This window comes from Aptenodytes patagonicus, chromosome 1, assembly GCF_965638725.1.
Source record: "Aptenodytes patagonicus chromosome 1, bAptPat1.pri.cur, whole genome shotgun sequence".
NCBI classification, from domain to species: Eukaryota; Metazoa; Chordata; class Aves; order Sphenisciformes; family Spheniscidae; genus Aptenodytes; species Aptenodytes patagonicus.
Window position 1 is genome coordinate 90,998,992 of NC_134949.1, and position 11,197 is coordinate 91,010,188.

Genomic DNA, 11,197 nt, shown 5'->3' on the forward strand with positions numbered 1-11,197 from the left:
ACCTTTGCCCACTTGTTGACTTGCTCTGGGGATTCCAGCAGATCCACGGCCCTGATTTTCCTCTTAAAGGCTGTGCATCTCTTATCCTATCACGTTATATTCCTTCAAATGTTTGTTAACTCTACTTTTTCTGGTAGCATAGTGCCTATAAGGAAATCATTCTTCCAGATCTGTGGCTCCTCAGGTCCTTTAGGAACCTCTAAAAAATGCTCCTTGTTTCCACTGCTCTGGTAGCGAGGCAAACCGAAGCGACAGGTTACACATCTCATTGATGCCACCTGGTCCTGGCAACATGCTGCTACTCCCTTTGCCAATTTCTTCCAGGACCTCATCGACCGACACTTCTCTTTGCAACAGCTGCTGGGGCTGGTCTGCCATGGAGACCTGCTCTGCTGGGGGAACCTCCCTGAACACCCGATGCCAGAGTGAGCAGAGATGCAAAGGATTACTTGTGCTTGTCTGCTATGGCCTTGTGTTCCTTGGGTGCCCCTTTAACACCCCAGTCACCTCGCAGCCTGCCAGGCTCTCTGACAGGCTTCCTGCTATGGACGTGTCTGAAAACATTTACTATCTTTTTTTTTTTTTTGTCCTTTATGAACTACTTCTCAAAAAAATTTGCTTTGGCCAGTCTTATGGTTTAAATTTTCTCGCCTGCGGTTATTATGATCTAAAATTCTTGACAGAGGTTATTCTGTCTTCTTTGCTTCAGCAGAGTTTGAAAGGATTTTTATGGTGGAATTATGCTGGGGTAAAACCAGAAGAAAAAGGGAACAAAGCCCTGTAGGAATGTCCCAAGGACTGCAATACACAAGTGAATGGGTCACCTCGTGCTCTCAGCACGGACAGAACAATCTGCCATGTGTAGGACCGATTCAACAGCATACCCCAGCACAGAGAGGCATCTCATGTTCCCAAGCACAAATAGCATCTGCAGTGACTCCAGTGGGGGCAAGGACAGGGTTTTATCACCATAAATAAAAGCATAAGTTGACCTACTGTGCCCCCATGCTTGCATTCAAAATGTGGTGGCTGACGGTGCTGACTCCAGCCACCAACCAAACATGCCACAGTGACCTTTTCCATGATGCTGGCAGCGTCATGTGTGATGGTGCTGGACATGTCCTCAAAGAGCATTTCTGTCTTCCTTTTAGGGCCACCTTGAGGAAACTGCGTCCAGAGGACATGTTTGAGACGTGGGTAAGCACGCGCGGGTGGGAAGCCTTGCGTCCCCTGCTAGTTTCCAACAAGAAACCACTGCTCAAAAGCTCTAGCCTCTGGCTGGGCAAAACATTATCTTCCCTTCCTTGCAAAGCCACTTTCCCTCCTCTGGGAAGACGGGAAAGCCTTGGCTATGATGCCCAGTGCCTGAGTTCAAATGGTGTGCTCAAATGCTTTGCTCAACAGTGGAGGACAGCTGAGCTGGGTCCTGTTTGCTCCACAGAGAGAACAGGGGAAGCTAACCAAGTGTGCCAGGTGGGTCTTGAGCCTCTGTAGTGGCCATGATATAGCTATGGAGAGCATCCTTCCCAAGGATGCTCTATCTTATCTAACGGGCATCAGTGCTGGTGGTGGGTTGACTTCAGTGGCCTGCCCGCTGGGCGAGCTACAGAGGTTGTACCGAATGGATGACTCATGGAAATTGTACCAGAGCAGATGTACAATTCAAAATGCAAGCAAGGGCAGGCAGTTCAGTTAATTATATAGATTATGGAGCAAATCATGTATTGATTTCACTTCTCACGGTGTGAGCAAGGTGCAAGTCAGCGATTGTGAAGAACTAACCAGCAGTTTGGCACCAATCACAGGCAGAGGACTCTCCTGGCCTGCAAGTGTGGGGGAAAAGGGGAAGAAAAATCGTGTATAACAAATTATCCCTTCACTGTGAATGTGTATGATGTTAATAGCCACTCAGGGACCTTCAAGTGCCAGCTGAATGCTGAAAAACAAAGCTGAACAGGTGCTTTACAGATGCTAAGGAAGATGCAGTCATTCCTCCAGAAAGCTCGGCATATTTATAACAGCATTCAGTTGTCTCCTTGCTTGGCTGTGTAACATGAAACGCTGCAGGACTCCGAAGCACCAAAAACCTTGGGAGTCTTTAATACAACAAGGCAAGAGGTAATAAAACTGAATCAGGAGTTATGAGTCACTTAGGCATGATAGCTTTTCATTTTATTTTGAAATACAGATTCTGTATAGAAGATAGCTTCCTAGAGCCACTGAAGTCCCTCAAAGGTTTTCATGGGGCTTCAGTGGGACCCAAATTTCACATACAGTGGTTTTGCTTTTATACTGAATATATTCTAACATAGCCTCAGGAAAAGCGTGAATTGTCAGCCTTGGGATGTTTGCTTTACCAGCAGCCTGGGAACGCAGAGCTTGCCTCTGCTATAATCAAGGGACTCGTACCTACAGGTGACAATGGGCTGGATTCCGATCTCGCTACAAGTTCAGAACATCCCCAATGCCTTCACTGGAGTTACTCCAGTTTTGTTTGCTGCCTTGGAGGTCAGAATATAGCTGTATTATATAGCTATATATATAATTATATATCACATATATTTATTTTTTTTTATTTTGCTGTCTGACAATGCTGTGGGCAAATATGGAGAAAAAGCAACAGTGCAGATTTTGCCAGCTGTAAGTGGTCTGAATCCCAAGTAAATCTGCCTAGAATGCCTGGTGAAAACATATTCCCTGAAGACGCCAGCAAAGGCCCAGCATCTGCTATTGTTTTTAAAGATAATGTTTTCCACTTAATCTTTCAGGTTTTTTTTCCTTTCAGTTTTTGATGGTGGCTTTGTCACCTCTGGGCTCAGAAGGGAAAAGAAATTAGCATTTAGATGGGAATTTTTTCTCGCATTAAAACCAATTGAAATGGAAACCGGGACCGGCAGCGGGTGAGGAAGGCGAAGCCTATCCGTGAGATAATTCAGAGATGACATTCATAGCAGGCGGATGATGAACTGGCCAGCAGATCCATTGGCCTTTGCCAATATGATTACCCATTACTCACGTGTCTCATGGAGAAAAGCAGTCCACCAGGCTGTCATTTCTGTCCTCCACTCATTGGAGCCCCGAAATGAGCCTCCCACTCAATTCCCCTTGCTGCTCATGGAGACCCTCACCTAAAGCAGAGACCCTTCACCTCCTGAAAGGTGTCCAAGTGAGCCACCTCGCCTCTCATGTTGTGAGGAAACCTCCTTTGCTGGCCCCAAAGGAGCATGTTTGGGGTCTGAGCATGGTGGCAGATATTTGTTTCCCCGCAAACCATCCCCTGGCAGCTGCAAATTTATGAGGGTAGGTGGCCTCAGGCATGGAGGGTGAGCCCATATTCCCATGCTAGAGAGCCCGTGGCCTTCTCTGCAGGCAAGGTTTTGCCATCATGGTGCCCACCTCATTTTTAGCTGAAGGGTTTCAGCAACGCTACCCAAACTACCTGCTTCAGCGCCTAATACCTCCACGACTCGGCCTCACCTCAGCTCCCATTTCTGGTGTCTCAGTGGGGCTCCAGTCAAGCCTCCCTTTGCAATCATCCTGTTCATTTGAAGGCATCCCACCGCTTCTCATCCCCAGCAACCGCCCGGACTCTGTCCTCCCTCCCTGACCCATCAGTAATAGTTTTGTTTTTTCCAGGAGGATGACATGGAGGGAATCCACATTGTGGCCTTTGCCGAAGAAGACGACCCAGGTAGGAGGCCAGTTTCCTCCTTGCGTGACTCTCCGTCACTCAAGACGGTGTAGTTTCATGTGCTTTGTTTGCATTGTGGAGCCCCATGCCCCAATGGGGAGCCCCAGCCTGCCGGGATGGGGAGCCGGGATGCTTCCAGGTGTTTATGCTAGCGGGTATGCTAGCCAGGATTCAAATTCTGGATATAAATGGATGGATGGATGGAAAAAAAAAGTCATCCCCTCCACCCCAGCGTCAGGATCTGCTCCCTAACTCTGTGTCCATCTTGCTGTGTGTCTCCGGGAAAGTGCTGAGGGCTGGGTGTGCGAAGTGCATGCGGGATACCTGTGGGCATCAGCTCCTGAAAAGCCGTGGCACTGGTGCTTCTCAGCGCCATCAGCGTGCCGAAAAGCTTCAGCTTCTCCGGGGCTCAGTTCCTCCCTCGCCACAAGAAAATAGTGACATTGTTCCGCTCCACGGAAGGATTACGAGGCTTAATTCATGTGTAACTAATTTCAATACCAGGGGAGGATGCTTGAAATTAAAAGCCTTATTATCAGCAGAAAGAGCCAGGAGACAGCATTTTAATGAGAACTATAAACAACTCCTGTGTGCATAGAGGGGTGAGGGAAGTTGAAAACCCTGCAAGCGAGAAGTGCCTGTGCGTTTGCAGGAAAGGGCTGCAGCGGTTCATGTGTCATTTCAGATGGTTTTGAGTTCCTGGAAATCCTGAAGCAGGTTGCCAGGGACAACACCGATAATCCCGACCTGAGCATTGTCTGGATTGACCCCGACGACTTTCCTCTGGTGAGTGGCAGGGTCTCCTTGTCTTTCTTGGTTTAATTCATGGATGGGGGTGGGTGTGTGCACGAGCGCAGGAATTGCCCCAGCACATGCACAGGATATACAGGATGGGAAATGGGAACATGGCTGATCCCTGAGAGCTGCTCGTTCAGGTCTGCCTCCCACGAAGGTGGCATCTTGGGAACATCCCCAGAGCCTGCACTTTCCTTTGCCATGTGCAGCGGCCCAAGCGTGCGTTCAGCCTCTCTTCTCTCCCGTGCACTCACCGATGCACGCTCCCCGTGCCACAGCCCAGCCGGCTGAATTAATGCAATGGGGTATTGCAAATGCCCTGTCTGAGCTTTGTTTCTCTCTCCTGCAGCTGATCACTTACTGGGAGAAGACCTTCAAGATTGACCTGTTCAGACCACAGATCGGGGTGGTGAACGTCACAGACGTGAGTAGCATATGCCCAGAAAATCCAGCGATCCCAAGATTAGGGTGCTAGAAAGGACGGGATCTGAGGTCCACTGGAATCAGTGGGATTTCTGCTGTTAAGTGGAAGTAGACCAGGCTTTTTCTCTGGGAAAAAGTGTAAAGACCTCACCATTCCCACATGCAGCTGGGTTCATAAGACCTCCAACATAAGGCCTCAGGGCTTCAGTCTGAGCATCCTTCTGCTGCCGAGTCGCACACAAGCCACGTTTGCTGAGGACAGGACCAGCCCCTATGGTCTGAGCTTCAGGGCTTTGCCTGGTTTTGTTTTCAGGGTCTCACATTTCCACCCCAACCCACAGCATGCACCATTGCGCCCTGCTCTGACTGAACCTGGGTGGGCTTGTGGGGGAAAAGCGTGTGTGTAGGGGGGTGCTGTGCCTAGGGGAGGAGAAGAGGAGAAAAAGGAGAGTGTTTTTGCAGCAGAAGCAGAATCGCCCAGCTTGAGTGTAGGAGGGAAAGATGGTCCCCAACAGAAGACAAGGAGAAACTGCACAGCTTGGAAAAAAACAAATAAATACACAGCCTTAATAAGAGTACAACATAACCTGGTAACAGAGGGATCCTGCTGGGGTGAAGAAGGTATACTGGGGTTCATCCAGGCCCTCCTCCTCCTCAGCCACTGCCATGCAGGTGGTGCTGGAGGGATTTGGGTGGGAAGAGGAGAGGTGTCCGCCCCATGCCCGGTGGCAGTGAAGGCTTTCCACGCTGTCCCGCAGCTGGCAGCGCTGCAGAGGGAGAGCTGCACAGGCAGGTGCTGCTTTGGCACGGCTGCGGTGGTGGTGGTGGTACCCACAGCATCCACAGCTGTGCTGTTGGGCCAGCTTTCTAGCAGCTACTGTTTTCACCACAGTTGCCTTCAAGCCAGCAAGCCATGGGACCGATGTCAAGTTGCCCACCCACTGTGAGCTTTTAAGGCAGGTGGGAGAGGGACCCATCTGGCCCCCACCAGCAGAGATCTGGGGACAGCTGCTGAGTACAATGTAATGTGCATCACAGCCCTGACACGGCTATGGAGAGAAACCATTTTTCCTCTTTCTGACAATAACAGTCCAGATGATCAGAGAGCACGTAACATGGCGCGCTCCAGCCTGGCTCGCTTATTACCTTAGTTTATTTTTGACGGTTAAGTGCTGGGTGTTTTAATCTCTTTAAAATGAACCTGTGTGGGTATGTAAGTGTCTCTGGAAGCAGAATCTCTCCACTGCAGAAGTGTTTGTAATTTGGTGCTTGACTTCATGTTTGAAATTTCAGCTGTATGGGAACCTGATGTTTCATTAGAAGAGAGCAGAGAGGGACTTAGAGTTGGGACAACTGTCCGGGGCTGGGTGCTGGTCCTGGCTCCACCACTGACCTTGCTCACGGCCCCCACATCCTCTCTCCTGTACCTCCCCAGAAAAAGAGGGACAGCGAGGGAGTACTAGACAATTGTGCCTCCTGTTATAACAAATGCTGCAGGACCATAAGATGGGAGAAGTGGTAGGGAAGGCAAAGCGATGGTGTTATGAAGAAAGAGGAGGCCCTGGATCTTGCCCATCCCATTGAGGGGAATGAGAGGGAAGCACACAGGCTGGCCTGGGACTTACGGAGCAGATGCGGCGCTGGCTGGATGTGAGCAATACTTTACCTGTAATAGAGCAGCATCTGCCAGACCATGGGACAGACACCTAAAGAGTGGGGACCCAGTGAGTTAAGGCTTGTTAGCAGAATTGTTAAAGGAGAGACAAAAGGAAAGAGGGCCAAAATAGCATCTGTCACCTAAAATCATGAGAGAAATTAACAGACAAGCCAGAAATAGAGCCCAAGTCTTCCAGTCTTTTGCCCTTATTACTAGCCCCCAGTATCTCTCTTCATTATATTTACTGCAGCTGGCCGTGTTTAAGTTATATCAAAGCTACATTAAACACCTATCAATGAAAATTCATGGAAGTAGGATTATCAGTGGCAAGAGAATCATACAGAAAGCAGTACTAGGCAGGAACATATGCCTTATTATCCAACAGTCACTCAGAGACGTGTAAAAAATCATGCATTATCTAGCTTTGATAAAGTAAATGTTTCAGGTTGTTGATTATAGTATTTGCAGGTTTTATTTCATTCCTCTTAAGTCTGTTTTCTGTTCCTCAAGAGAGAGATTTAAGAAAGTTCTAGGTTGGCGGGTGACATCTAAAACAAACACTGAGCTCATTTCGTTATTTCAGTGTTACATCACTGCACTCAGCCAAGTTACACAGGTACAAAGTGGGGCTTACACAACGGAGTAAAAATAAACACTGCTGTTGGCTTCGGTGGACATAACACCTGTGACCCCATTGCTTCTCTAAAAACCTGCCAATACAAACACCAGAGCTCCCAGTGGCCCCCACTGGCCTGTCACATCGTAGTGGCTCAGGACTAGGACCATGATGTGCTACAAAATATTGCTGCTTTATGTGCACAGCATCTTTTCTAGGTGCAATGGGCCCACTCCTGTTCCCCTTATTTAAAGATGTCACTTTTTGCTGCACGAACAGTCCTGAGGTCAGGAACAAGATCATTTACATGAAGCAAAAGCTGCATGCCTCTCCATGGCTCTTTTTTATTACAGTTTTAGTGTTTTAAGAGGAAAATATTGTAAGGCAGAAACAGTTTCCCTGAGCAGAAATTGGTCTGACTTTCTAGCAAGCCATACAACAAAGAGAATTAGGTACCACAGACAGGGAAAGAAGTGGGGCACATTTGCAAAAGCCGGTAGTTATCTTCTAACATATGAAAAGCACTTGCTTCTGCAACATCAAATGCTGACCGAGATAACCTCACAGCACCTCTGCGAATAGGAGGCTGATCCTATTTTATGGAGGGGAGACAGTGAAGGGAAAGGAGCTTACCCAGGCATTTACCCAAGGAACCTATAGCAAAGCAGGGATAAAACCTTTCATTTCCATGTCTCAGAGACCATGTAAGTTATGCTTCCTGTCCCTGGCTAATAGCTGCAATTTAGGCAACATCTTCTTACTGCATTTTAGACAGCATCTTCTTACTGAATCGTCCCATTCCCTCCAGTTTGTGGAATTAATGCAGACAGCTGGAGAGAAAAAGCAGGGGGCACCTGTAGTCCAGGGCATTCGTGTTTTTCACCATTCTTCAGCTGGAGTATGGTTGAGATGATCTGAGGAAAGGCTCTTCCAAGAGGAGCAACCGCTATCACATGTGGAGAGTCCAGAGCAACATCCTGAGGCAAAGGTGATGGTAAAAGAGGCTGGGGAGAAGGGGTGCTGAGAGCAGGGTTTCCTAAAGGAAGAGGTGCCAGAAGGGCTCTGGAAGGAGAGAGGGAAACGCTGTGATGTCCTGTGAACTGGGGCGATGTGGGGGAGCTGGCATAGGTCTCTTTATGCTCTCTTTATGTAGACTTGGAGTCTACAGAACTGGCCAGATGGGGTGAGGACAATGCATCAGGTGGACGATGCTCTTGCTCACAGGTGTAGGCACTGCAGGAGAGGAACGGGCAGCGGGCACACATCTAACCCAGGGCAAACAGTACCACACACTCATGTAAACCCATTGCCCAGTCCCACTGCCCCTAGTCAGAAGCAACAGCACTTCAGGGGGAAGTGGTAATCCCAACGTGTGGGCAGAGAGACACTGTGGCTGAGCCTACCCACAGGCTGTGGCAGAGAGGGAGCTAATGCCACCACCACCCCTGCATCCCACCTGTGGTCCAACCCTTACCCCCACAACAGCAGCAAACCTGATCTCTTCCCTGTGTCTTGAGGGTGGCTAATCCACCATCACCTGTCCCCGCAGGCTGACAGCGTCTGGATGGACATCAGAGATGACGATGACCTGCCCTCGGCCGAGGAGCTGGAGGACTGGATAGAGGACGTGCTTTCTGGGAAGATAAATACCGAAGATGATGATGATGACGACGATGATGATGACGACGATGATGACGACGATGATGATGACGATGACGATGATGATGACGACGATGACGACTAATTGTGACTCTGTGCAGTTTGACTTGTGGGGGCTGAGAGGCCTCCCCCCGCAGCAGGTCCCTCCATCGGAAGACCTGTGTTTGAGCGTCAGCAAGCACCGCTGCTCCTCTTTCCCCCCTGCCCCGCTCCCCCTGCCCCTGCCCTTGCAGGGACCCCCCGGCCTGATTCTCAGCGGTGCTGAGCCACTGGGACTGCCCCTGGGGCAGGCGGCACCTGCAGGCACCCAGCACCGCTGTAAATCATGCCTCCTTAGTAAGGACAATAGGAATCTGCAGGGAATCTGCCCCCAGTGCCCCAGGGCAGGAGGAAAGTGCCTGCCTGCTCGCTGCCAGAGGGACACAGGGAGCCAATTTGTATTCTCCATGCTCATCGGCCCAGCACTTAACATCCAAAGACCAAATCTCACTTCAAGACATAGGGAAGGCCACTGTAAAGTTTAGTCCTTTTATTAAACACAATGCCCTTTGCAGCTACTCTGCCAAGACCACTCAATCCTGCAAGTTCTGCTGCGGGAGTCTATAGCTACTCATTAACACGCTACGAGCAGCAAAAGGCTTTGGGAGGGGAGGAAGGTTTTAGGGATGCTGTTTAAGTTTTCAGTGATTCCATATAATGACAGGATATTCTTGTCTGGCAGCACAATGCAAAACCAAACACCATGGTCCCTGTCTGAACCTCTTTCTTCTTGAAAGCTCAGGCCAAAGATAGGGTAAGTGCAGGTGGTCTGATATGGGACATCAAAGCTTGCGAGTTCCTGAACTGCTGGAAAGGCTGATCCAGGTCTGAGCCCAAACTCTCGAGGCTGAAGATCACGGCACTGAGCCAAACTGTTGGTCTTAACCCCAAAGAAACACCAAAGCAGACCCCGGGCCAGTTCCAAACATCTGCAGCCAGGTCTGGGCTGGGCCTACCTTGCCTTTCAGGTGAACCCCAGCGGGATTGAAGGTGGTGCACATGAGAGAGACAGCACACTCCTGCCAGTGGAAACATTCATAGGGGCCCACCCTGAAGCCCATGACCTTCCAGCTTTAGCTGACTTTTAATCCAAAACCTACATAGCATCTTTTCCCATGACCAAGATGTTGGGAGGGAACACATCTGTCCAACTATATTAGATGCTGGATAATGAGAGTTGGGCAATGAGCAGTGAAAGGATTCAAGCTGTTTGGCTTTTAAGTACTCAATTGCACAGTTACTCCCTGCTTAGAGACTCGGATGTCCCATGGTAGCCCGCGAGAAGCCTCTTTTGACTGCAGACTGAGAAGTTGCTCAGGGCACCAGTTCACAGTCAAGGGGGTCACTCACAAAGCAAAGGGTCAGCAACTCAGTCCCGGCGAGTGCAGCACCATCCATGTGCAGGTCACTGCAACAGTGTTAGGTCTCCCTGCTTTCCCATGCCAGCAGATTTCAATTGTCTTAGCTTATTAGGTTTGACAATAGTGCAATGAATGGAGAGCTTGGAGATAGTTTTATCTTTATAAATACATTTATAAATATGTTCTCCAGTCGTTCAGACTTGTTAGCATAGGTAACACGTCCTCTCTTGCTACAGAGGAAAATCATTGTTCTGACCTTTCTTGTACTGGCTTATGTCAGAGGTAAGTGATGTTAGGAGAAATAACAGTGTGAGGGACAGGAGAATCGGAGCTCATTAAATGAATGCAAATCAGCCTGATGAGAAACAAGGTTTACACACTATATATTTCCTTTATCAGATGAACTGCAAAGCAAGATTTTATAGATTTTTTTTTCCTGCCTGTTGATCAGTCTCTTTGACTCTCTCTACATTAGCTGAAATAGAAATTTGAAACTACTGGTATAAAAAAGCTGAAGTACTGATATATTCCTACGTGTGCCATATCCCCTTGGTGGAAAGTGCCAGCATGAACAATATGCAGCTGGATATCTATATATCTCTATGCATATGAATGAATACTGTGTGCTTATATGGTATATGACTGTAGGCCACGTTAGCTCCTCATTAAACATCAAACACTCAACCTGTGCTTTTCAGGCACAGGTCTATTCTTATTAGACGAATAGACAGGACAGCGAAGCCCCTAGGTCAACTATTGTCTTTTATATACTTGCCCTTTCTTGCTTCTTTATGATGGATAAGCACTGCCTGGAAGACTTGAACCAAGTGAGTTTGCAGAGACCATCCGCCTGGTCACACTGGGGTTAAGAACAACTCAGCCCCATCCCAGAGGACCTGGTGGAGACTTTCAGAAGGCTCGAAATGCAGAGTGCTCTCAGCCCGGAGATCCCCTCC

At 48.8% G+C, this 11,197-nt stretch overlaps 1 protein-coding gene across 1 annotated transcript in view; it reads left to right on the plus strand.

Moving 5' to 3' along the window:
* The window catches only part of CASQ2 (calsequestrin 2), a 34,958-nt gene extending 24,028 nt beyond the window's left edge, over positions 1-10,930 (plus strand). The window contains exons 7-11 of the mRNA XM_076348703.1: positions 1,152-1,197; positions 3,637-3,691; positions 4,377-4,477; positions 4,836-4,910; positions 8,732-10,930. Of these exons, the coding sequence (XP_076204818.1) occupies positions 1,152-1,197; positions 3,637-3,691; positions 4,377-4,477; positions 4,836-4,910; positions 8,732-8,926 (472 nt within the window). The 3' untranslated portion in view covers positions 8,927-10,930. The remainder of the gene's footprint in view (positions 1-1,151; positions 1,198-3,636; positions 3,692-4,376; positions 4,478-4,835; positions 4,911-8,731) is intronic.
* The last annotated feature ends 267 nt before the right edge of the window (positions 10,931-11,197 follow it).